At 40.0% G+C, this 27,462-nt stretch overlaps 2 protein-coding genes across 3 annotated transcripts in view; one reads left to right on the top strand and one right to left on the bottom strand.

The window, feature by feature from the left end:
• The window catches only part of LOC119017814 (insulin-like growth factor 1 receptor), a 46,100-nt gene extending 32,841 nt beyond the window's left edge, over nucleotides 1-13,259 (bottom strand). Inside the window, exons 1-2 of one of the 2 annotated variants that reach the window (XM_037094872.1) lie at nucleotides 12,049-13,259; nucleotides 4,185-4,751 (exon numbers count right to left, since the gene is read on the bottom strand). In XM_037094872.1, the coding sequence (XP_036950767.1) occupies nucleotides 4,185-4,751; nucleotides 12,049-12,139 (658 nt within the window). In that variant the 5' untranslated portion in view covers nucleotides 12,140-13,259. The remainder of the gene's footprint in view (nucleotides 1-4,184; nucleotides 4,752-12,048) is intronic. The other variant, XM_037094871.1, reaches the window with a different exon arrangement.
• Nucleotides 13,260-17,318: 4,059 nt separating this feature from the next.
• ap3s2 (adaptor related protein complex 3 subunit sigma 2) lies at nucleotides 17,319-27,394 on the top strand. Its single transcript, XM_037095829.1, has 6 exons — nucleotides 17,319-17,537; nucleotides 19,409-19,500; nucleotides 20,050-20,161; nucleotides 21,756-21,827; nucleotides 24,822-24,929; nucleotides 26,330-27,394. The coding sequence occupies exons 1-6, from the start codon at nucleotides 17,469-17,471 to the stop codon at nucleotides 26,453-26,455; spliced, it is 579 nt and encodes a 192-aa protein (XP_036951724.1). The 5' UTR covers nucleotides 17,319-17,468; the 3' UTR covers nucleotides 26,456-27,394.
• The last annotated feature ends 68 nt before the right edge of the window (nucleotides 27,395-27,462 follow it).

Below are 27,462 nucleotides of genomic sequence, written 5' to 3'. Positions count from 1 at the left end.
TACATAAAAACAGGATCTGATCTGCAGCCTCCAGACAACAATTTGAGGGAATGAACACTGCTTGGTCAGCCAGCCCAAGTACTCCAGCAGCTATCAGGCCTTCCTCACTTTAATGAAGCCTGGCTTTACTACCACCAGACTTCTCCAATAAAGTGCCTAATAAATAGCACAACAATGCAGTCTCTGCAGTGAGAGCAGCAGTGCTCATGTTGTTTCAGATCAATGCTGTTTTAAGGCAGCGGTAGCGACGAATGATGGCCCATTTGCCCTGGCTAACACACTCCCTCTGGAGCCCAGATGAATGCATCTTCACGGGGTCATTCTCCACGTCTTCTATATTTAGTCTACCTCAACTGACTTTACAAAACCTCTTGCATAGGAAGATGCCAAGTGAACACAAACACAGCAGCCCTTTTCATACAGAGACTAGGCGTTATTGGCGCAGCGAAGGCTCGCCATTTCTCCGCCTTTGTTTGTTCACACTGAACCAAGCAGCTTTGAGTGTGTGAGTGATTGAGATCCTGACCCATCATACATCCTGGAAAGTGAGAAAGTTATGTTTTTTGCTCTAAATTACATAATAACATAATTACTATCAGCAAACAGTAGACCCTGTCTGGCTCTCTCACTTGCAGGAAGGATGCTGTTTTCTGGGGGAAAGTTCACTGTAGTCTCGGTTGGGAGGGCTGACCCTCACAGTGATTTTTTTTCAACATTAGTTGCCAGAGAGTGCAAGTAAAACAATACAATGGTAGAAGGTGACAAAGACATGTGAGTTTAAGTTTTCTGCTCAACTGCAGGAGTCGCCTGGCTCTGCTGCTGGGGACAGACACTGTTTTTTGGGCAGAAATGTGCTGAAGAGTCAGGAGGACAGACAGGATGACAGACAGGATGACATACACTTCTCCACGTATTACTGCGGCATTTTTTTCCACATATAAGTTACCAAAAATACTACCAGTTACCACATTACTGTAGTTTGGTCCTGTAACGTTGCTTTTTGGGTTGAAGTGTGGAACATTTCCCTTTTATTTGATGAGTGAAGGATCTGTTTAGCTGTCAGACTGTAATCACCATCAGACCGACACACCCCTGATCCATGCCTCCTGCATTTCCATTCACACAGACACCGGCTCACCTCTGCTGCGGCTCCCATACAACCTCTGGAAGCACAGCAGAGCTGTGCCCCCGCCACATATCTGCACACAGACGGCAATGCAGCAAATCTGTGCATGATTCCCACACTGAAAGGGTAATGTGGATGGGGCTAGTGAATTTTCATCTTCAGAAAAATTACTGGGGACAAACAGCAACCATGTGTCTAGTCTACATTGATTAATTTTCTTAAGAGTTCTGCCTTTTCCCTCCTGCTACTTGTTATCTAAATAAAGACTACAATTTTTAAAAGACAAGAAAAGAAAACCCAGACACTACTTAACCTTTTCCGGCAGCAAGTAGTCAACAGTATAGTGAAGCAGGGGTCTGTATGTGTGTGTACATGTGTCTGCTGGTCTGTGACATCGCGCAGCTGCAAACAAGAGGAATGTGGCCTCAGCACTACTTGCAGTGGTGTTAACAGTGGTTTCAGCAGCAGCAGTTGGTAGGCCTATTGTCAATAGTAGGGATGTGCTTTATTAGTTGGTCAATCGATTTAACGCTCATAGCTTCATTAGTCGGCACCAGAAATACTAGTCGGTTATACTTATTAGTATTATTTTATTAATGCACATAGTTAAATCAAATATTGACATAATCTATACTACAATGTCATATCATCCAAGCCAAATGTAAAAAAAAGAAAAATGAGTCAATGACTAACGTTAGGTGTTATTGATAACATTCAGCCATTAAGTGTGTTATTCCATGGCCCCCAACTTTTACATTCACATAACAACACCACTGTTGTTTGAATCTTCTACCCCCAAAAGTTTCAACTTTTGTCTAAATGTCAAGGAAATTAGTAATTCAAAACATCCATAATCAATATAAAGTGTTGTTGTGTTAGTGGAAAAAGAAGCACTAGTAATAACAGTACTTGGCTTAGCAGGTGGGGTAGAAGTAAGAAAAGCAGTAGCAGCAACACTGTTATATTAGCAACAGCAATAGAAGTACTACTAGTCAAGGCATTTACTATTAGTTGCAGTCATTTCCAAATCTTTTTCCTGCCCTTCAGGCCCCAGCCCTGAAAAAAGCAACATATATCTTAGCCATGTCTTGTCTGTTGTTGTTGTTGAGAGATGGCCTTTTATCAGCACTGTTATACTTAATGCCTTCATACAGTCAAAATGCCTCAATGTCAACATTAGATTATTTTCAACAATACCGTCATAACACTCAGAAAACTCAACACTAAACACCAAAATTTTAGTGTAATGTTCTATTACATTGTGGAGTCCTTTATCAAAGTTGCACAACTGCCTGTTGTTGAGTTTACACTGCACCAGGAAGGAAGATGGGTGACCTTCTTACTAGCAGAGACATAACTGTAGATAGAGCTTGCTGTGGATTCACTAGTGCAGTTTTCCACAAGCATTTTGGCCCCGCTGAATCAAACCGAGCTGTGCTGATTTGCTTGTCCATCACCAGTCTTACTACGTTGAGAAGAGCTGAGTAACGCCGGTGATGGGCCTGCTCCGGAGGAGAACCAAGCCAACCCGTCTCCAAGCGGCCTGTTTTACCAGGTGACACACAATGCTTCATGTAATGCTGCTTCATAATAAAAGCTTTTCAAGGTCTAAATGATGGGGGGCTTTTATTGTGAAGAAGTTATAGTAAGGAAATGTGTTTGTAACTGAATTAGTGGCTCAACTTTGTTATTGGGTTAGGGTTAGGGATTCTCTGATAGTACTGCAGGGATTGAACCAAGCCCGTCATTGGCTTAAGACACACCTTCAAGCAGGTAGCCCAGTTGTGAGGGAAATGCAAAACCCTGGCCGCACCGGGCTGCCACGCCGGGTTGCCGCGCCGAGTACAGCCTGGCTGGCTGGTAATGGAAAAACGTCATACGTCACAATCCATATGAAGGCAAGCTAAATGATCTGGACTGACACTGGGTATTATTGGATGAGAACCCCCCCCCCCATTTTTATAGCTCATTGGCACAAACAGACAGAGTTCTGCCCCTCCACCTGACACCCCCTCCATCCATCCATCCATTCATCCATCCATCCAATATGTCTTCCTCCAACATATTCCACCTCCTGGTTTCTTTTCCAACATGCCCACTCTCTGCCACTCCAACAACCAACAAAGCAGGCCAGGCTTATATGTGTATGTCTGACATATCTGCATCTCTGCTTCTGTCTGTGCTTAGAGCATGTGTGATGTGCTTCTTGTCATGTGTGTATGGACACACATGCAGACCAGGCCAGTCCTGTGACAGTTCCATGTCACAAGACTGAAAACATCAACATGCTGAGTCTGCAGCAAGGCGCCAGTCACCAGGGAAACAATTCAGCCAGACGCACACTCAGTCAGCCAAAACACATCGTCTGAAATGCACCAGCAAAACAAGTCGTCGAAAACACTGCAGTCGTAAACACAAAATTAAAGGGAGAGTTCACACTCACTGTGCTTTGAGTAATTTAATCAAACTCTGGCGCATTTACTGCTTTAATTCACTTTGTTTAGGCAGATGAGAGAATTTGAATTGAACTTTCATAGTAACAAATAAGCACCACGAGACATGAATATGTGAGCTACTGCCTCTTTTGAGAGGCTCACAGTAGACTGTGATACAACAGGTACATTTTTTTGTAGTCAACTAAACAGAGGCTGACATTTGAAAGGTAGTAGCTGTGTGCATTTAGAAAACCTTGCTCAACAACGACATGGTAAGATTAGAAGGTAGGTAAAATTAAAAGCTTAATTGATTCCTCTCTCTAGGCTCTTCCTTCAATTTTACATTACTTGGATAAACACCTGAGATATATTACAGCAAAGATCTGGAGACAAGTAAGTCATGCATCACAACATCCCCCTCTGCTTTCCTCTTTCCCTGCAGCCAAAACACAACAGCTAAAACAGGTAAAGTGACAGGTAGCAGGCCACAGCTGTAGGCACAGAGCTGTTCATTACACTCTCAAATTCACATCTACGCAAATCACATCAAAGGCTAGACTGTCTGCACGATCAATTTGCAATTCAAATCCCTGATGAGCTATCATGTGTGACAGACATCTTACCTTTCTGGCAGTGATTGGAGTTCCAGCAGCGGTAGTTGTAGTTGTTGTTGAACATGGTCTTTCTGCACTGAGGGTTGTTCTCCATGATGCCTGGACAAACGTCACTGCACTCTTTGGACTGCTTGTTCCCAGCAATGTAATTGTTGAACTCGGCGTCCATGATGAGGGACCAATCTATGGAGTCCAGGTAGCAGAGCTCAGGGTTCTTCTCAATGCGGATGGCACCGCGGGTGATGTTCCTCAGGTTGTACAGGCCGATGTCCTTCAAGCTGGTCATCTCAAAGATCACAAGGGCATAGTTGTAGAAGAGGTTTCGTCCTCGTATGACAGTAAGGTTGGGAAAGAGTGCACTCAGACTGTCCAGACCAGATACCCGGAACAGCAGCAAGTAGTCTGTGATCATGGTCAGCTTGGGGAAACTCAAGGAGCGGAAAACTTCCTGATTGATGTTGTTGTTGTTCTTGTCACCGATGAGGAGAATTTGCAGGTAGCCCTCCACCACCGTGCAGTTCTCGAGACGCCTGAATTCACTGATGTCATTGCCAATGTCGATGCTCGGACCACAGACTGCAGGGAGGAAACAGGAAGATGGTGAGGGATCGTAGTACTTTTAGTTTAGCAGTAACTTAAATATCTAGCACATCATTGGCTCTATTATTCTTTTTTATTTGATGCTCTCCAACAGTATCTCCATCACAACGAGAGGTCTTGGCTGAAGCACACATATCTGCCTGTTTTAAACTCAAACAGCATAACAATTACATGAGAACGTGTTCTTACAAGTGACCTTTAATTTCCTCATATATTTACACATTCAATAGCTCTTCAGTGCAACAATATACAGAACAATATTCTCTAGTGATATTTTTAAAAGAGATATTTATCCAATACATATTTTAAATATTGACTGTACACTTGACCAGTGCTGCTGTTGACAGAACGTATTTGCCATTTTCAAAGCCAACTTATGATGGCGTGACAAAGTAAATATTTGAGTCGTGTTCTATTTAAGCGGAAAGTAACAGTGCAACAAAGTTTAATTGCTCTGCCTTGAGGCTATTGTTGATCTTGTGTCCACCTATTATGACCCCAGGTTAAAAAAAATAAAAAATAAAAAAAAAATTCAAAACCTATTGAACTATAAAAGGTATCGCACATAACAAACGTAAACACTGTCATTTGATCAAATTCAGTCTGTTTGATAAAACAAAGTGACAAATGATTCATGGAGGAGTTCCACAAGTACTGTGGCGACATCATTCTTCATGTTACTACGGTCAAGCTAGCAGCTCTGTAATGTCATGAGCTAAAAATGCTCACAATGATAAAATAAATAAATTGTATATATTGCCCGGCCTTATCCTCTAGAAAACATGAATGCTGGTGTGATTCGTCTTGGCAGATAGACCGACATCGCCATTTCTATAGCCTTGCTGGTAAAAGGGATAAAAACAGCACTTTGAACTGAGGTGAGGTGTCTCCAGCTACGAAAGTATCAACCTCTTAAAGTCTTTACATGCACTGTGATCTAGTGAATTGAAGAATTTTCTTCAGCGGAGGCAGAAATGTCTGGGCCTTTGATCAAAGCGAGACAACAAAGGACACTTGTCCACCCTTTGATGTGAGCAAATTGCAAAAACATGTATTTATGTAGTTTTAAGTTCAGCGTGGAACAGATTTTTTTACATTTTTTTTTTTCTTGAGTCATTCTTTGTTATTTACAGTCACAGACACTGCCTTTGTTTGGACAAAGAAATACATCGAAGTGAAACTAGTTCAAAGAAAAGTATGAAAAAAAAGCACTCCTCTGAATCCTGAGCGCTCCCTTAATAATCAAAAGCCACACCAGGAAACTTTTGGTAAATCATGATGGTGATGATTGGTGATGATGGGTGGAGTGTTTTCCTTTCCAACATTTACTCCCACCTGTGTCCTCTGCTCTGAACAATACTTAGCCTGAAGCCCCAGCAGCACCCACAGAAACATGGAGGCCATTATCACACATCACTGAGAGGAGGATTTAGACTTCAAAAGCTGGAGGGCAGTGAGTCATGGAAAACTCACACCAACCAACTAACAGGTTGTCACACCACTTCTTTAATGCTGGTCTATAAAGTTTAACTGAATGTATGTGATGCAGAGAGGTTTGAGAAGGACAACACACACTCCGCAAACAATTGATTTCTTAATTGCAACATTTTATAATTTACCATTAGAGCTTCTGTTGAAGGCTTAATTATGAAAATAAATGTCATTTCATTACTAGTAGATTGACATTGTGCTGAAGCAATGTGTCGCGAGCTTCACATATTCCCACACTAGATGACACACCTCACTTTATGATGTAAGAAATTAAGTTATAGTAGGTAATAAACTTGTCATAATAAGCACATGTTTTGATTTTTTTTTAACATATGACAGTACAATAAGGTTATGAAGTATGCTTCATGGTTACTTAAGTTAAATGTGAATATAAGACCAGCAAAAGTCTGCAAAAAATTATGAAATCCATCAAGGATAGTACAATTAGTACCAAAATCTGTAGTTCCCCAAGATACATATCAAAGAGAACACCATGAACACTGTACTGGCACTGAAAATGTCCCAAAACCTCAACACATTTTAGCAGCTAAGCACAAACAGACACATTATACTATTGGATAAGGTCTAAAATGTATTAGCTACACACTGTCATCACTGTTTATATTCTCAAAAACACCATGTTCCCACTTTAACAGTCAGTAATTATTTACTGTGGGATTAGAACATTCAAGTTTTTTTTTTTTAAATGTTACATTTTTGCCTCAGTCAAACATTTCCCATGACAAAATGTCTAACCAACTAGTGTTTATCCACAAATAATCAAGATGTAAATAATTGGACAAATCAGAATCTTTTAGTCATGCAGCCCAATCGCTCTAAACTAACCATTAACTGGCAGCTCTGGAGTCAGCTACACTCTGAAAGATAGGCTACTATGATTTTATGACACTACCCTATTGCCATCTGCAGGTAAGCAGATAAATGAGTACAATACACAAGTAAGTGAGAGTGTTTCCCCTCAATAATGATTGGTAATTTGTAATGAGATTATATTTCAATGTGACCTGCAAAAATTTTGTGATTAAAATGAAGTTATGTGGTGTTGCGGAGATATCCTGGCCTACAAACCATGATCTCCAGATGCCTTAAAACTCAGCTCACGTGTGGGAAAGTTCATGAAAGCCAGTAATTTTCCAACACTTGTCACAGCAGTACTACAGTGCAGCTCAGAGAAAGGGATGACACACTCCCTATCACAACCTTTGAACTGTAAGTGTGTTTAAGAGATGTTTGAATAAATATCATCATAGTCTGCACATAACATGAAGCAATAACTGAACGTGGCTGCCCTACAGGCCTGACACATCAGTTTAAGAGGGAAGACACCAAGTGTCTTCTGATATCTATGAACTTAAAAATCTTCAACTGATGACTGCAAATGACTTACCAAATATTATGTGGGTTTCAGCTAAGTAAATGATTAATCAAATTGGTGAATTGTGTATAAAAATATAAACAGTTTAATCTAATGTGGATGTAAGCACCTTCAAATTGAAATCACTCCTTACTGTCAATATAACATTTCAGACCTATAAATGTGCTTCGGAAATTGTAAACAGAAATGTAATCACACCATAAATAAAGAGACTTCTCTACATAGTATCATATATATTACTCAGTTCAGTGGCACCTCACATATCTACCACTTTTCTCCAACACGTACGCTCATGGTTCCTTTATAGGGACATTTTTAAATTTCTATACGAAGTGACAACAGGCACCCACAATAAAGGGCAGTAATAAAAACATCTCTCCACTGAGAAACACTAAACAAAGTGGAGCTTAACGGAGCCAATTAAGTTAGCAAACTGGCTAAAACCAGTTGTATTTTAACAAATGTATCCCTGGCAAAACTTTCCCATGGTTGGCTGCTTTCAGCCCTGCTTGTGATAGAAGTTTCAAAGCACACTGGCACTGTGACTCGTAATGTAGCAACACGCTGCTAAAAAATGTGTTTAAAGGTTAACTCCACCAATCATACACAGTAAAGTGTATTTATAGGTCTTGGTGTGTACTACTGTGTATGTAAAAAAAAAAAAAAACAGAGGAAGCTGTGATCTGATAAAATTGCCTCAAATGATGTCACTTGTGGCTAAGTTGCATTGTGGGTAATATAGGCACCAGGTTTAGAAAAGCAGTCCACTGGTCTAGCACTGCGCCCTATGACACTGTTTGATGCATTATAGACAGTTTAAAACAAAATGATAAAAATGGATACAGCTGTAGCCAAGATAGCCTTTTACAATTTCACATATTCTCATTTTTAAAACATGGCACGTAAATTGCCCAGAATGCAACAAAACCACTAAGTGACATCACTGAAAGCGATTTTTCAGATTACATGCAGCTTCCTCTGGAGCCACAAAAGGTTTCATACTACTTTTAAAACATATATAGTAGTTCCCTACTAAGACCTACATTTTAATGTGGATAATGTTACACTTTAAGTTGCCTTACTTTGCATTTGTCATTTTAATTGGAAAATAATTTGGTTCTCACATAAAACAGAGGTTAAGAAACTGTAGGCTTTTTCACCAAGGCTGCTGAGAGCTTAAGTCCCCTCTAGAGGCTTTGGTGAGCCATTATAACATGCCTTTGGTGTGATTTAAGGCAGGCAGTGTGCTGGTATGGCGGTTATGTCTTTCTCTGTAATCTACTTGTCAGTGCACACTGTCAGCAGCCCTCAGCGAACTGCATACCTGTTAATACAATCCCAACACCCAAGCCTGTAAAAAGACACACTGCCTAGTGATGTTACATCACCACAGCCTTGACGCTTCACCCTCTGTGGCCTCAGCGCAAAGCCAGCACAGCCATCTTTCATGGGAACGGCTCCTGACCTCGCTCACGGAGACACTAAACAAAAGTTTATGATCAAAATGTACATCTTGTGCACCAGCAGAGTGAAAATACCGATAGCAGGTGTAGCAGCTTAATAAGTCCCCCTCCCTCTCCTCCCGCAATGACACATTTTAAACAGCTGTGTACACAAGCCTATCTCTGCCGCTTTGATGAGCCTCCAGATCACATATTTACTTTTGATAACCTTTTCCCAGCTGGCTGCAGCACCCAGACTATCCACAGACAATCAGAGGAAATCCACTAGAAGCCCCACAAGACAAGAAAAAGGAAGCAATGCGTCCTCTAAGCTGGTGCTTCATACACTGCCACCATACTGCAGCAAGTCTGTTTACTCCTCATTTCCATCCTGTTAGTGACAGACTGCCCGAGGGGGGAATGTATTCATAAATACTTTTCCACATGAGAGGCAAGGTGAGAACAAATGCGCTGGGAAGCTTTAGCAAAAGATCATTCCTGACAGTTTAAACTTGTTTGGTTCACCTGAAAGGCTGTTTCTGCAGCAACAGAGCTGAACCTGGTAAACCTGAGCCCACCAGCTGCCCTTTAGTCCCAACTGATACAGTAAACCAGCAGGAATGCTCAGAGTTTAGCCACACAAGGCACCTTTAGAAGGCCTCCACACCGGAGTGAGAATAAATGTAGGATTTCGATGGGAGAACCTCTCTGTTGCTCCCAGGTTTGTCCTGTGACCACTGGGGCTAACAGTAAACCCCACGACACACAGTTCACAAGCTCCTCACTCTTTCCAATCAACAGAACTTAGTCTGTTTTGCTTGCGAATGTACTTTGGCTTGTTCTATTTTAAAACCCAGACCCTGGTTCAAGCCCCCAACCAACCCCTCCCCAACATGTCATGATGAATGGGATGAATCAGGAAGCCTAGTTTACAGTATAGCTGTAGACATGGAAATTTTTCAGATGGCTACACTTTAAAAGAAATTCTGGATATATATGGAAGCTTTACATTCAATAAATGTTAAGGTTTACCAAATGACAGAAGCCGTGAGCTTCAATATGCTGCCATGCAGTGGTCAGTCACCAGAAAATCCCCTTCCTTGCACTAAACCATCTGTGTGGTACCTATTGATGCATCTTGAAATTCTGTTAAAATCTGAGATAAGTCTAGCTGCAGAGACTGCTATAATAATTGATTAGTCGACTGAAAGAACATTTAACCGTTATAAAACTGTTATTAAACTGGTAATCGATTAATAGTTTATTTTTCAAGCAGAAATGTCAAATAGTCTGTGGTTCTAGTCACTTAAATGTGAGAATTTGTAGCTGTTCTTTGTCATTTATAAGTGAAGACTTTGGAGGTTCTTACTTATTGATTTAACAAGAGAAGCAATCTGAAGACATCAATTTGGGATTTTAATGAAAAAATAACTACCTCAATGGATTATCAGAGAAATACAATCTATAACCTCAACCCTTGTGCCTGATGAGAGGATGCTGCTGTGCCTGATCAACTGTTGCAGCAGTTTGGTACTTTCCAAGGTCAAGGTGTGCCCAGGTTTGTTTTGTAAAATAAAATAAATGGCCTTGCACTGAACATTGCACAAAGAAAAACCACACTGACACCTTTATACAAATAGTGTTGAAAGCTGGGGTTTCAGTCAATCTTATGAGAGTGTTGTTAAAGTTTACAGCCTATCATAAAGAACACCTGCACACAAAAGAATGCCCAAAAGCGATAGTTTACTATTTTTTTTTAGTTCACTAAGATTAAGATTAAAAAGTTAAGAACATTGGAAAGTTGTTTTTTTTTTTATAGTTTTGAATTTGATCTAAATGTACATCAATACTGCACTCTTTCTGTGGTGTTTATGTTTTTTTATGCCTGACATCTGATTCCACATGCACTGACAAATGCTTTCTGTGGCCTAAAACATTTACAAAATGCCTCTTGACTTTGTGTTTAAACATTTAATCTATTCCATCATATGCAGAGCAGACTTGTCCAGGATCTTCATGACAACTGCATTATGTTTTCACACAGTTTGCAGCCCTTTTTCTCATTCATGATGAAATAACACATCACATTTTTTGGCTGTAGAGATGTACAACCCCAACTAAACCCAATGACCTGGCTTTTCATTTCACAAATACTATTTCTGTTAGTGGTTTTCTGTTCAGATCACAGATTTTTGTTGATTCTACATTCGCCACATTGTGACTCAGAGTTGACAATGTGGTGTATATATAGCTTGACTCTCTCTCTCTATTGGCTGAGTCATGATAATGTATTTACCAAGACACTTAAAGTGACTCATGTCTGTGATGTGTTTTAAAACCACAATTACAATATTACAACTAGACCTTCCATAATCTCATATATATATATATATATATATATATATATATATATATATATATATATATATATATATATATATATATAACGTCTAGTTGTAATATTGTAATTGTGGTTTTAAACTATATATATATATACCAACATTGTGTAAACTACACTTCGCATATTTAATGCTTTTCCCCACTGAGATACAATTATATTTCCCACATTGACAGTACACATAATATTGCACCGCATGATACAGTTTCCCTACAGTAGGCTTGATGTAACTCATATCTTCTATTATCCTGTAGCTAAATAACCACACTGTGATACAAGATAGCATGTCTAATTGATTTAAGCCTATATAAACAACACACTTATCTTTCAGATATTTTCTAAATAGATGCAGAAATGTGACATGTAAACAACCAAGACACACTATTGTCTCTATTGGGCGACATATACAAAAGTATAATAAATGAAACATGGCGTTTTCACTGTAAACGTGCCGTATTGGAGCATGGAAAACACAATGTTTTCCCGTGTGTGTGTGTGTGTGTGTGTGTGTGTGTGTGTGTAGTAGTGTGGAGTAGCATTACTTACTCTCTGCGGTGGCGGGCCGGAGGCAGGACGACAGACCCAGCATCAGACCCCAAAACAAGGTCAAGCGACTCCTTTCCTTTCGAGACCTCATTCCTGGATGAGTAAATCCTCCCAAATGTTGTGAATAAATATGCTGAGGGGAGCAAACGTGGGCAAAACCCGTTCAGTATTATTAAAAAGCTTTTTTTAATCTCCAGCCAGCACCTTTTAGCTGTTAGCCGGCTAATGGAGCTAATAGCTACTACATACAGGCTAGCAGGATAGCTTTCTCACGTTTCCAAATGGGGAGTCCAACCGTGCTCCAAAATCACCGATTTGTTCCTCTAGCCAAAAAATACGTATTCATAGTTTCACTGTTTATTCCCGCCGAAAACAACGCCGCACTGATGTGTGTAATGAAACCAATGCGGCTAAACTAGCGGTGGGGATTCCTCTGTAATCCGCATCTTCACACTCCATATCTGGAGGAAAAACGTTCAAAGTCCCGCTGCTGGAGGATCCTCGGGAGGCAGAAAACGAGTCAAACCTCCACAAAATCAGGATGAAAAGAGGCGGTTTGGGGCATACAGCAACATATTAAATCGATACACAGTCCCCTTGTGTGAACGATACGACGTTGGTTCCGAAATATTCAGGATAAAATCTGGTTTCAGACCGCAGCCTCCTTCTCCTCCTCCTCCTCCTCAGCCGCTCATCATGCACACACACACCGCGTTGTTGTGGTGGCTGTAATTCACCTTCATAGCAACGGAAAGCTCAGTATTTGACCTCAGTTGCCCAGTTTAGGCCAAATCATTTGGTTATCTAAAGCCGTCCGTCGATAGATGGCTGAGCGGGTAGCGTAGGTAGGCAGATTAATGTACAGGTACATACAGTCTCCTTCGATCAGTCTGCAGTCTGCCGTGTTCACTATAAACACGGCGCCGTGCGCAGAGATCGTCTCTGTTTCAAAAGATGAATCACTCCGGCTTCTGCCCCGCCTTCCAGTCTGTGAAAGCGGGCGTCGCTCTTACTGCAGTTTAGCCACCACTGGAGAGCAGTTACCATAGTGACTGGTCTGGTAGACAACTCATCATAAGAAGGTCGGTCTTATCTCTGTGTGGCGATAACAGTATTGATGACAGATAAAATTGTAATATGCGATGTTTACCCCAGATCTCATCATTTAAGTATTACCATTTGACCAAAAAGATTGCAGTTTCACCACGCCACATTCCCTTCTGCATTCACACCAGACGCTAGACAAGTCTTATAAAGTGGACCGTCATTAATCTACCAGTCGCCCACAAACAAAGGAACATTCCAATCTGATGACGGAAATCTTTTTTTTTTTTTTTTTTGCCCTTCTGCGTAAAGGTAAACACAATCTCCATAACATAACACAAATCTAGACAGAGTGAGACCTCTGTGCCTCTTTCTCCTGTCTGATCACCGCCGTAGCGACTCAAACTACGACGCGGTTTTGAGGAAATCTGGCGTGCTGATCCAGGATCAGGGTTGTTTTGCTTCTCACAAATACACAGCCGTGGGCCGCCTGAGCAGAGATCGTGTCTGTCTGCACCACCTGTAATTATACTCTTGATCAGTCCAAGCAGTCACAGGTGTGTTTATACATGGTGTACAGTGTTATAGGTCTGTTAGTTATACATGTACATAAATCACTTGTGTCTTTAGGCCTCTATGTCGATCCCTATATTAATTGACCTAGAAGTTGCTGTGCTATGTCTGTCTTGTTGTTATTATATTAATATGTGACCTAATATGATATGATGTTAGGCTTATATACTGTAATGGAATTCATATAATATTTCAACAAATTAATAATAAAAATACAAACATAAATAACATTCAAAAATGTTTATTAAAATAAAAACACCTTGACTTATGGAATATATGTATGATTCATACAGAATAAGCGTCAAAGGTTTTGGGACATTAACCCCTTAAAATACACCTCATCATGTTGCCATGTTTTGTGGAGCTTGGCAGCATCTCATGCAACAACATTGGGCACTGGGGTTTCCTGGGAAAATCCACTGAAATGCTGCCATCTTGAGGGTAGTTGAACAAACTCCAGACTGCTAATGTACAGTAAAATTAAAGGCAAGACAGGGGGACATTTACAATACTGTATGCCACAGAAAACTATATAAAAATGAATACAGTTCTTCTAAAGACGTGATTTGAAATATGAGCTAAAGAGGGATTGTTGGTACCATTGGCCTCATGTGACCTGTTGAGACTCAAAGAAGCCACAAACTAATGCAGATAAAGTCATACTGTGGCCTTATGTACTGAATTTGTAGAGAACCTGAATAGTTATTGTTGTGTGGGGATTTTAAAACAGTCATCTCATGACACTGACTTTTACTTTGTTTGAGACATACAGGTACAGTTGCAATGATCTTTTGAGCTCTGAGGCCCAGGCGGAGGAAGTGGGAGGTCAGCAGCTTGTGATGCTGTGAGAGAGGCAGACAGTAAACAAAACGGTCCACAGAAGAGCCCCTGACAGTTTTGATTATCCCTGTAATTACAGGCCGCTTTCATCACTTCACAGAGCAGAGCACAGAGGCATTATTTGAACGCTGCACATTACCTCAGCCCTGGCAGACAACACTCGACATCCGTCACAATCCAACAATTAGCACCGAGAGGGGAAAAAAAATGCACATTAAAAATGAAGTGAATATCAGTGGCCACCCAAGAGTCCAAATACAGTGAGTCACCCTCTAACAAGTGCTCACTGTACCAACATGACCTCCCTGTGCCAGAGAATGTTGTGCCTGTCCACTTGCATTTGTTAAGTCCCTATTAAAGTCCCCATGAAGGCAGCCGGCAGGCCCACCTACCTCGACTGTCCCGGTGGAATCCATTCTCGCACTGCACTCATGTGGAAATAAGCCTGTTTACCACCAACGGGTCACACATGCTAATGAGCGTCTGTTTGTTTTCCACTGTGCTCATGCAGGAGGAAGGGAATTTAGAGGGGAAATAATAGATGATATGCAGACAACAGCCTGGGTGGGTCCGCAGCACTAATGATGAAAAACGTACGACAGAGAATTAATGGATATGAAATCAGAGCAGGAAATGCGGTCTGACATTGTGATGTTGCTGGGTTGGATCACAATACAAAGTGTCGGCTGGCCTGGTTTGAAAGCCGTGTAGTGGTGGGGTTGTGGCTCCAGAATCGCCTGATATTCTGACATTAGACCACAGTGCAGTGTGCTTTGTCTGATCTGACCAGCAATTTATAATAGAGTCAGACGTGTCTACATTTTTCCCCCACTTATTCAAATATAGACAAAAATATGTTTTAATAATTATAGTTTAAGACATAATTTGCTTTACCAGTTGATTTGTACTGCTGGCAAATAGCACACTCATGTATATGAATTTGGGAAACCACCACTACAGCTTACAGGATGGACTCTCTGCACACCCATGAATATATTATAATTACAATAACTGTTGTAATAACAATAACTATGCAATAACTATTAACTTATATTTTTCCATCTAAAATGTATTCAGTTCACTTACAGTTTCTTACCAACTGTTTTGCATTAGGTATCCTTAAAGGTGCCATATATAACAGTTTTAGGTGAACATTTTTATTTTTAAATTAACTAAAATTATGAACATTATGTGAGGAAATAGGAATTTTGACAGGTCGTCAATTCTTACATATACATACAGTAACCAAATGACCCTGATACAGTATGGAAGATTAATACAATCTTATTAAATACACGTTAGCATTATCAACCCACAAAAATAATGTTACATTATCATTGACATGAACAGCCCCTCACTGATGGTATCAGTGGTGCTGGGCCACACTCGTTGCTCACCCGGTACAGTGAGCAGCCCATGTTCTGAGGCTGAGACTGCAGCAGCGGCCTGGGTTCTATTCGAGTCCCTGGCCCTTTGCTTCATCTCTTCCCCTGCACTCCCCCAGTTTCCTGTGACTTTCTAAGCTGTCCTGTCAAACAGAGCCCGAAAGCCAAAAAATAGGCTGACCAGTTTGTCAGTGAGGCTCATAATGTCATAATGTTTTTTATGGACGCTGTCAGAGGTGTATTTCAGCTCAACAATATCGTAGTTTGTGAGGTAGTTAAGGGAAAAACAATCTTTCAAGAGTGTTGGAGAGGGTCTACTTGCATAATAAATTGTTCCTGTGTTTTCCACACAAACCTTTTGCTGCTTCATTATATGATTTTGCTTTGGATCAGATTCTACTGTGGTTAACAAGAAAGAATAAGGTCCAACTAGTGTGACATCACTGCTTGGAGATTTCAAGGCAGCGTGAAGCTGCCGACAAAGGTACAAAGGGTCCAGTAATTATGTGGTGCCTCAGTTGCTGGTGCATTAGTCTCAAAGACTACAACATTATGCAGTGTGGCAGGGAAAAGTCTCAGAGCCCCCTGATGACACATGGGAAACAGGAAAAGAGAAACAGTGTATAGCACTCATCAATGTTGACACAAGTACTGGAAATACACTACAGTTCATACACTATGTGTGTTTCATCCAATTTAAGATGCAACTTATGCTCTAAATGCTGTCTTCATATTTATCTAGCCACATTTTGTTCAACACATCACATCTAAATTGATTGGAGTTGAAATAATATACTGGTTTCATGGTATACCATGATATAAAAACTGACATTTATCAACTTTGTACATTTGCTTATTCATGGTATTGATGTTTTACCGTGTGTGTGTGTGTGTGTGTGTGTTTTTTACAGGTCAGTCAAGTTGATACATAATCTCATGTCTCTCAGGACACAAGTATGATAGAAAATCACAATAAAGTCCCTGTTTATTTTCTTTTAGAGTCATTGTAACCGATTAATTACAGTAACCATGTAACAGTGTGTACTGCAACACAGTGATACTGTGAAGCGGTGATATTTTCTGAGATAATTATCATAAAATGAAAATATCTTGCCATTGCAACACTAAAACCTGAATTTTATTTAAGATGTATTTGTTCTATGCAACATAAAACTAACAATGCAGGTTTTGGATGATCAGTGTGCAGCTGTGTCTCAGTGTTCAGAAACCTGGATAAGGTGTTGAGCCTACACGCCACAGTACCCTGTGGTCCAGGTAGCCTATCCTCAAACGAGGATAATGTTCACAGCCAAACACATAACTGGGGTACTGATCATAACCAGGATGCTAGTGCGCATGACATGTAAACGAACTCAATGACCCACCCGGAAAGAAAGATCGGATGTGTTTGTTGAGAGTCGGCTGCTTAATGCTGAGACACAACCGGATGTAACCGAGGCAGTCATCCGGCAGCTGAGGGGCCGAGAGGCAGTCGAGCAAACGATATACAAGCAGTCAAAAATCGTATTATTTTAATAACTACTTCATATCGTGATTAGATACAACAAAGGAACAGACATGATTAAAGCCATCTTGATATTTAACAACCATGGGAAGCCGCGGCTGATCAGATTCTATCAGTATTTTGTAAGTATTTCTGGGGTTTCCGCTCAAAACATTAGCATTTACCTTTTGCTGTATTCAGTGTCATTTGGCTAGCAGTGGCTTAGTAGTGGATTAGCTCTAGTCAGCGTGTGGATAGTCATCCCCACCAGGACTGTTACCTCCATCGGTATTGTCCAAAGTGTTTTGTTAGTGTCCCAAGTTAGAAGTAACGTTAGCTGATGCTAGCTTGCAGGAGCGACACCACTTTAGACACTTACTAGTTTCACTTCCCTCCTGCTCAGGAAAACATCTCTCTCTGTAACACGGTTTAAGAATGTACACCTACTTAAGCAGTGTTAAACGGACGTAATTTAGCTTTATATATCATTGCACAAAAGCAAAACACACGTAACTTTATATGTTTCTTACAAATACGTTACAATTACTGGTTTATTGGCCCAGTTGGCTAGTAAACGCTGATTGGATCGTTGATGACCAGTTTTCGTACGCAGTCGCTCACTACTCAGCCCCACTGATATTAACTCGTCCCCTCACATTTTCTTAGGTAGATAACGTTACTTCTACAGAAGTTAGTTGTGATTGTTCATTTACGGTAAAGAAAGAGTTTAGTGGCCACATTTAGACATACACTGCCAGGCCAAAGGGTTTAACTAATAAAATACCTAAGAGCCTTCCATTGGATTGCCTAAACTAGTAAAATTGGGTTAAAAACTGTCCAATGCATTACTTAAACTTGAGAGGATGGTGTTGTGAAATATGTGGAAAAAAAAACTTGAATGATCTTAACCGGAGATCAATTAAACATTTGGTGAATCGTAAAAGTCGATGGTAGAATTGTTCCCAAAAGGGACATCTGACTACCTGAATGTACTGAATGACCAGGTTTTTCCATCAACAGATTCCAAGATGACAGCGCCACAATGCGCCAGGCACAAATTGTGAAAGAGTGTTTCAGCAGGAGTGGAGCATGAAACATCATTTTTATACATGTATTGGCCACCGCAGAGTCAAGAAATTAATTTAGAAACTTTGTGATGTGTTGGTGAAGACAGCAGCTTGTCTCACCCATAATCAATAACAGATTTTGATGAGAAATTAATTCAACTCCGGATGGAAATAAATGTTGTGACATTGCATGAGCTTATCAAAATGATGCCATGGCAAATGTGTGCTGTAGTGAAGGCTAAAGGTGGTCCAATGAAATATTTGAGTGTGACTGTTTTTGGGTCAGGCAGTGTAACTGGTTAAATGCAGTAAGTGCAGTTGGATCCCTGGACGTTATCATATGACATAGTGAGGAGTCTTTGTAATAGTCATGATTTCAAAGCTTTAGTTTATTTATTTTTATTATTAAACATAAAGTAAGTTCGACCTATTCACAAGTGATCATGGAGATCTTTATGTTTCTCTTCTTAAACAGACTTTTTCTTTGCTGTATTGTGATCTGTGAGTGGGAATTTCTGTGAAAAACAAGGTATTAGTACCTCCATCTGTGCCTGTTGGCAGAACATCTCAGGTATATACAGATTTAGGCCCTTAAGCAGCATATGTGTCCAGAATGCAATTGCCCACTGTTTCAATAACCATCCATGGAAATAAACCAAATACTCAAACATAAAATAAACACAGACGAGCCATTCAAGTCAGCGTGCTTCAAGTCAAGTCACAAGTCATTTATTTCCTGTCAAGTCTACTTGCAAGTCATCAAAACAGTAACTTGAGTTGACTCGAGTCCACATCTCTGTACAACTCTATCAGCGAGCTCAATGTAAAAGCAAAAAAATAATGTAAATAATGATCGACTCCCTGTGGAGTGAGTCTATTAACCAAACACAGACGAGACTTTTAGAATAGTTATCGGTTATTAGACTGTCCAACGTGTTTTGTTGCAGGCAGAGGACATGCAGCAGCAGATCATACGGGAAACGTTCCATCTGGTGTCCAAGAGAGACGACAACGTCTGCAACTTCTTGGAGGGTGGGAGGTAAGTATTGCTGTTTGCTATGTTAGGATACCAATTTTTAGGTTTTTATTTCTACTACATGTACATCTGTAAAGACTCATGTGTTTGTTGGCAGTGAGTTATTCGCTACTGTAGAAAATCTGTTGCAAGGAAGCTTGGTTTGTTGACATTGTGATTCTTTTTTTGAGAGGAAAGACTCACATGATGAGATTAAATACATTTAGAAACTTTGAAGTTTATGCTGGCAGAGTAAGGCGGATAGGTGGATCTGTACTGTGATTTATTATGTGTTATGACATTTTGACAAAACATTATAAATGATTACAAACAGTAAGCCACTGTTCTGGGTTTTCTCAGTTTGGTTTGGTGTTGCTGCAGCAACTGACTGTAGATGCAATAGTAAGACTTTAATCAGTAGATGGAGCCAAACCCACAAAAGTAGACCTGATCCCAGTTAGTTCATCAGTTTCTCTGATCCACGTCCTCACATACAGAGATGAGGCCAGCTTTGAATTGTTTAGAATACATTTATCTGTCTGACTTACAGTGGCGTTTTTTAACTCCTTACAGTCTCATCGGTGGCTCTGACTACAAGCTGATTTACCGGCACTACGCAACCCTCTACTTTGTCTTCTGTGTGGATTCTTCTGAGAGTGAGCTCGGCATTCTGGACCTGATCCAGGTCAGCTTTGACTTTATTCTGTTGCTTTATGGACATCTTCACAAACCAGACAGAGCCCAGGCATCTCAGATATAATGAAGTGCATCAAACAAAGTAATAATAGTAAAAAGCCAATATCTTATTTTAGAGGTTAAATAATCAAAAACGCCAACGTGTTTCAACTGTTAGGTCTTCAGTGAGAAAACATGTAGGCTTTCTCAATGATTGGCATTTTAATGATTTAGCCACTATAATATATATATTTTTTTAACATTTCCTCCCTTGTTTTGATAATCTTTCTTTTATTTGGAGTGCCTAGTTTGAGCCTTTAAATTAATCACAAACAGTTTTTATCTACGTTATATAGCATAGGGAAACCAGTCATCTCTTTTTTCTTCACATCACCCCCTTGTTTGCTCATAGAGTGCTCCAACCCTGAAAAGAGATATTCAGTCCCTTGTCCCACTTAACAAGCTCCTTACCATTACACATTGCGTGATGTATTAGATTAATTCTGGCAAACATGAATCATTTTGCCATTTTTACTTCATCTAGCATGTGAAACTTACTCTTCTGTGGAAGTCTTGTGAAAAAAAAACCTCAGAAAATGCTGATTCCACAGAAACAGACTGTGCGGCTTAACTTGGTTTTACAACTGATAAATGTTTTTTTTATTTTTTTTTAGCAGAGCTGAAATCTGCCTCCATGTCTTGATATACTTGCACATGTGCCAACAGGCAACAGACAGCTCATCCCTCTATAAAACACTTTGTGCCGTCAAATATTCCCGTCACTGTTGTGACCTGGAGAAGGTGCATCAGCACATTCAGTCCTTCCACTGTTGACTGATAACAAGATAGTTATAACCGCTTATCATCAATAAAATAGATAAGCTATGAGGACAAACAAGCCCCTACTGGGGAGTAAAAGATTAAGTAGAAAGTTACACTGATTTAGTTTCATCTCTCCTCTACACCTTTGTTTGTCAGTAATACACCAACCAAACCCATACACGATGTGGAGTAGTCATTAGTACTCAGCAATACAAATGTTTAAATGTTAAGAATGAGGCATGAGCCATTGACTCTGGGGCTAAAAGTAATGATTTTTTTTCATCATGGATTAATCTGCAAATTATTTTTATGATTGTTCAAATGATCTTTAGTTGACAGAGTGTCAAAAATTAAAAAAAAGAAGTCGTCACAGTATACATTCCCCAGAGCCCCAAATGACATCTCCGTGTGGCTTCTTTTGTGGGATCAGCAAAGAAAAGCAGAAACTCCTTGCATTAAATAAGGTGGAACCAGCATATGTTTGACATTTTTGCTTAGAAAAGAGACTGAAACGATTAATTGAATATCAAAATAGCGGGCAACTGATTTTCTATTGTTACACTAATCAATTAATCAACTAATCGTCGCCCCTCTAACGCTGACCTCTTGCTAGTTTGGACTATGATCATCTTTACTTATCCAGCAACCTAAAATAATCGTGTTAATTGTGTTAATTGTGTTAATTAACAGTAATACCAAATCCACGAGGGGATCCAGTATTTGATATGCCCACAAATATAACCCTAATATCAAACACTAATCTTCAAAATATGTAATTTCAGGTGTTTGTGGAAACGCTGGATAAATGCTTTGAGAACGTCTGTGAACTGGACCTCATTTTCCACATGGACAAGGTGAGTGTGAACCGGAGGAGCCTTTTCTATACTGGGATTCTTCAGGTGTTTCTTGTGCCCATAGCTGCTGTTTGTGCCACAGTGTCAACGTCAGAAGCTTACCAGTAGCTTTTACGCAGTCATGATTTAGCATTACAGTCTGACCTGCTGAATTATGCATCTTTCCAGTGTCAGAGCAGCCCGCAGTGTTGTTTTTAACCTGATTTACAGCAGCTCGTATATGTGATGTTGATCTATTGTCACCGTAGTAGAGCTCTGCCAGTTACATTTGAAGCCTCTATTGAGGTTTTTTTTAATGAAGTTTGTTTACCTGTTTTATGATCTCATCTCCCCAAAGAAAAAAAATCCTCAAAGCCATTAAATGGAGTGCCAAACACTGCCCAAATATAGATACATAATATGATCATCTCTTGTAGAGACCTCAGCAATTCACCCTTACAGTGTTACAACTGAAATAGATTTTTGTCGTTGTGGTCATATAAATGTTATTTATGGTACTGTTCGATTTCTGGTGAACCACCTCGTTAATACAACTGTGTTGCTCACTCTCTCTGTTAATGGCAAGAAAGAAAACAACCCAATCACTAGAATAAATATTGGAAATGTACATTTCAGTAAAACCATCAGTATGTTGAAACTTCCTATGTCTATATATTGCAAGTTCAAGTTTCTTTTTTATTTTATTTTGTAACAATGCTTTGTTTATGATCTGGTTAGGTTTAGTCACAAAAAACACTGTACAGGTTAGGTTTAGGAAGAGGTAATGTTTTGGCTGGAGATCTCCAGACTTTATGCAAAAAATATCTGCTTTTTGTTGCAAACACAGCTTGAAATTTTCCCGAGGTCTCCTTCAACATATCCAAGGGGTGATGTGTGCAAATATTGAAACGCAGATGCAAATCTTATCATTGCAACCAGGCTGGTTTTGACTGCAGTGAAGATATTTTTTGAAAGGCATAACACCAACAAATATGGATAGAAGGGGAGATGTTTGGTTCAACTGAGTCAGTTGAGTCACAGTCTCATGCAGCCACCACTGGAATTTAATTCGACAAAATAGCTGCATCAACAAGTGGCAGGGTCCGCCAAATATAAACAAAGTGAAACAGAATGAAACTGTGTTGTCCCATGCAGTTTATTCAGTGATGAAAATGATGCGGTTTGTTGATCAAGTTTGATCAAGGCATTACAAATTACTGCACAAGACTACCTTGTGCAGCTTTTAGAAGTATTCCAAGTCCCAGTATTTGTATTTTTTTGCAGCTACAGTTGGTGGTAACTCAGTCAGCGTCAAAATAAAAGAGGTTACTTAAGGCCAGTAGTTGGTCAACATCACGATTTAAACATTTTCTTTGCCAGTTGTTTTGGATACCTTCTATCCAAGAAAAATAGGCAAAAATCCATTAAAAGCACACTGTGTTATTCTCCGTGTCATATGTTTACATCTGTACATGGCTCTCAGACGGCCTAATTCCCACCTGGCACAGTGTTGTAACTGGACACATGAGGTAACCAGCATCTGTAGGACTATGGGAACGTTGAGGCCTTTGGACACCAAGTCTGTTATTTTCATCTAAAGATCTTGAAAACAACCTCATGTTTATTCCATTATGTTTACTGCTTGTGTGCCAAGTCCAAATCCGCAGTTTGTCAGAAATGTTCATATTCAATAAGAGGTCCAGATGTGGACTTTTGTATTTATGAATGAGCTGCAGAGAGACATGACCCTGAGGTGACGTGCAGTGCACTTGAGTGTGTGTGTCTTTTTCCTACAGCCAGCTGCTTTTCAGGAATGGCCGCATTCTTGTATTTGTTCCAGTTCTTTTTGGTGTGTGGGCCAGGATGTTAAATGATTAATATATGTCAAACTGGGTCCCTGACCTGTGTGATGTATAATGTAAGGCGAGATTTGGCAGCTCTGAAATTCCTCCTGGACATTTTCACCTGCTAACTGAACTATTCAGGGCCTTAGGGTCACATTCTGTTTCGAAATTATGATTTTTTTGCAAAGAATGATGAATACTGAAATAGAAAAAAGCCTCAGTGCTCATGGTTTCTGCTGATGGTTTGAAAAACATAACTAACTTCTTTTTGACTGGGCTAACAAGGCTTGCTGTTCTCTACTGGGACCTGAGCTGGAAGTTTTGCTGGAAACTAATCAGACACGTCTAGGGCCATCTTGATTGAATTTTCCCAGCAGGAAATTGATGTCATGTGGTGCTGTGGGGCTTGGCCGGAGGAATGTTCCAAGATGAAACTTTGAAATATTTCTGCATAGAGAAAACCCATTGCCCCCATAAGGTTCCTCTAGCTGGATGAGACTGCATATCAGTGTGACATTGTAGTTTTAATACATACGGAGACTTTTAAAACAGAGTTTATTTTGCTAGTCTGTTGTGGACACGCAGACTCATAAATGACAGATTTAGACTGTTAAACTATGAAAACATTTTTGATATTTTTGACACAGTCCCGTTTCAGCAAGAGGAAATTTAAGGAATACACCTTTGTGGAAAACTATACCTATATCAGAGTTCCAGGCATGATTTTATTCCCCAGTTAATCATCCAGAAGAGAGTCTCAAGTTCCCTGAAATGTTTTCTGCCCACAGGAATTCACAAATCAAAACTTTAAAGAGAAATTGAAACTGTCGCCTTGTGAGCCTTTGCATGAGAGAGAGATTCCAGAGAGAACTTTCCTCTCAAACAGCATATTTTGGTCCTCTCTCATCTTGTCTGTCATTTGGTATAAAGAAACACAGATGAGCTAAATTGCTATACAAGACAGGATTACAAAATAGTGAAGTTCACAATGTTTCAAATGGCTATGTTGTGGCTTATTACCAAATTTTGATCATTGAGTCTGTAGCATTTGCAAGGGTACGCTCAATGTTACAAGACTGAAAACAGACCTGTTTTTAACACTGAACTGATGTGTACAGTTGTGTGCAGGCTATCGCTGTGTATTAACTGCCATGTTGTGTTTTGTCTGCAGGTCCATTATATCTTGCAGGAGGTGGTGATGGGAGGCATGGTGCTGGAGACTAACATGAATGAGATTACGGCCCAGGTCGATGTGCAGAACCGCATGGAGAAGTCAGAGGTCAGTGTGGTCTGATAGCCACATTAAAGGGCCATGCCGGTGATTTTAATGCATTCTGCACAGTTTTAGGTGGATTAATGTTTTTCTTATGCTCCTCCACCTGTTGACTTGGCTGGTAAAAATGAGTCTTGAAACTTACATGAGGTCCTCTATCACATTAAATGTTCAGCGATCCAATCTGGTCTGTTGTATTGCCCATTGACTGGTTAAAGACAGCTGACCAATCACATCTCAGTAGGCTTAGTAGCTAGTGGGGATATTGGCCAGCTAGCTAAACTCATCAATAATAACGTGAGAAAATGAAAGACAAACTTTAGATAACCTTTTTATACATACATATATGCAGCAGTGTTCCCCAGAACTGTTCACGGACTGATATGTGAAATCCGCATTTCTCCGATCATTGCCAGCCAGTCAAGATGTCGACTGCAGGATGGACATGTAACTCACTTCTGATTGGTCTGGGCAAAACAAATGTACACCCCTCCATGTGAACGCAGACTGAGCATGATAATCTGATTGAATAGCCATTTTATGTTTTCAGTCACTCACTGTCGCTTTATATTCAAATGCAATTGAGGGCATTGACTGTGTTTCCACTTTCATGCGTTGAAGTGCTTGTGAAAGCTGTACCTAAAATTTGAGAAGAAGCTGCAAAAAAGCACCACATTCATAAACTACATGTAACTATATGTTTATGGTCACTGAAGCTCAAGAAAATGACAACAAATCCAAGTGTAGCATGAATGTTGTCAAAAGTTGTAGTTGAGAAATACCCTTATTTTCTTTACTGTGAGGGCTAGACTAGAGGGTTTATACCACTCTCATATCTGCTCAATAAATCTGAAGTCACAGTCGGGAGATGGTGAGCTTATCTTATGTCAGTAAAGCACTTCAACTATCTTGGCTTGTTATAAAGACTGCAAACAGGAAGGAACTGTTGTTCCTCTGTCCAAACATCAAAATCCTCCTCCTTGCTCCTCTAAAGCTCATTTGTTAACATGTCACATTGTTTACTCCATACATTTATACTGAAGTATAAAAACAACAGGTGGGTTCAGGTACGGTCTTAATTATAGTGAATGAGCAAATAGGCATATTTTCCAAAAAGGCTGAACTATTCCTTTTTAAGGTAAAATCTGAAGTGACACGTCTCTGATTTGACACTTCAAAACACAGAAAAGGAAAGAAATTACAGATTTCTTCCTGTTCCTCTGGGTTAAATTTGAGTTGCTAATATTGTGAAGCTTAATCTGATGGCAAGCTTTATCAAACGTTGTCTGACAAGCAGAATCATTGGTTTTCTTTTTTTCCCCATAGGCAAAAACATGCTGTAATTACATAAATATTCCACACACTGTCGCTTCAAAGGTGTTCTCCCTGTTGTTTTATTTTGGTAGGGAGGTCTATCAGCAGCCCCCGCTCGCGCTGTCTCCGCCGTAAAGAACATGAACCTGCCCGAAATCCCCCGCAACATCAACATCGGAGACATCAATATCAAAGTGCCGAGCCTCTCCCCGTTCTGAGTGGCGTTCCAGCTGAGCTCTGCAGGGCTGATGTACTACTGATGCAGTTCCTCTCCGCCCAGCTCTGTCGTCCATACGGAGAAAACAGTTTTATATGTGTATTATGGAACCACAGCAGCTTATCCTCCCCTTCATTCCTTTCATGTGAACGTGAGATAAGCTGCTGATTATTTTTGAGTTCTGCTGTATACAATTTACGGATGACTCTAGTTGAAGGATTTGCACAATAATGTAAAGTTTAATTCAGAGTGATATTAATATGTATGTATCTTCTGCTATTCTTTCTGTTTTCTTTTTCTTTTTCTTTCTCCAGTTGATGTCCTATTCCTTTAAATCTGTGCTGGCCTGGTGCCTATTTTCCTGCACAACTCTTCGAAATAGTCCTGTCAAAGGTTTGAAAATGCTCCCTGTCTAGCGTGAGCTTTTGGACTCGACACAGTTGACTGTAATGAGATCCTTTGGCTTCTGTGTTGGGCTGTAATTACTCAAACACATCTTTATCTCCTGTTCCAAGTGTGTGTTCATACACACCGGGATTAACCTCCTCTGCTTGGCTCCTTTCACAGTTTATTTTCTCCTTCTCTGTAATATATTGTGTCTCTGACATGCTTGTGATTTGTGAATAACAATATTGTTCCCATGGTTGCAGAATGTGCGCAGTTCTGCAGATGTAAAGGCTGTTCAGTTCCAGCCAAATTTTAATGTGCTGTGGAGGTATCCTGCCAACATCTGTTAACTTTTTTTGGATCTTAAATCGTTTGTATAAAGTGTGTTTGTGTGTTAAAGGCTGTCTCTAGTGGTCAGATACAACCAGATTAATTTGCACCATACTCGAGTTTAACCATTATATCCTGTCAAACTGTTTCGTGGCAGGCAAATGTGCCCATGTCGAAGACATTCCTTGCCAAGGTAAATGAAATAAATGAGAATGCAAATTTCCATGGCTTTTCTTGTGTAACAACTCATTCACAGCAACTTTGAGGTTTTTCTTATGTATCAGCAGGTAA

The sequence above is a fragment of the Acanthopagrus latus genome, chromosome 4 (genome assembly GCF_904848185.1).
Source record: "Acanthopagrus latus isolate v.2019 chromosome 4, fAcaLat1.1, whole genome shotgun sequence".
Lineage (NCBI taxonomy): Eukaryota > Metazoa > Chordata > Actinopteri > Spariformes > Sparidae > Acanthopagrus > Acanthopagrus latus.
Note: the sequence above shows the minus strand (reverse complement) of the source record. Positions and strands in the feature narration are given on the sequence as shown.

What these genes read in the sequence shown, in the direction of transcription:
- ap3s2 (XM_037095829.1), top strand. Translation starts at nt 17,469, where the DNA reads ATGATTAAAGCCATCTTGATATTTAACAACCATGGGAAGCCGCGGCTG. An exon ending in TCAGATTCTATCAGTATTTT is followed by an intron (nt 17,538 to 19,408) that starts GTAAGTATTTCT and finishes GTTTTGTTGCAG; the next exon opens with GCAGAGGACATGCAGCAGCA. An exon ending in ACCGCATGGAGAAGTCAGAG is followed by an intron (nt 24,930 to 26,329) that starts GTCAGTGTGGTC and finishes TTATTTTGGTAG; the next exon opens with GGAGGTCTATCAGCAGCCCC.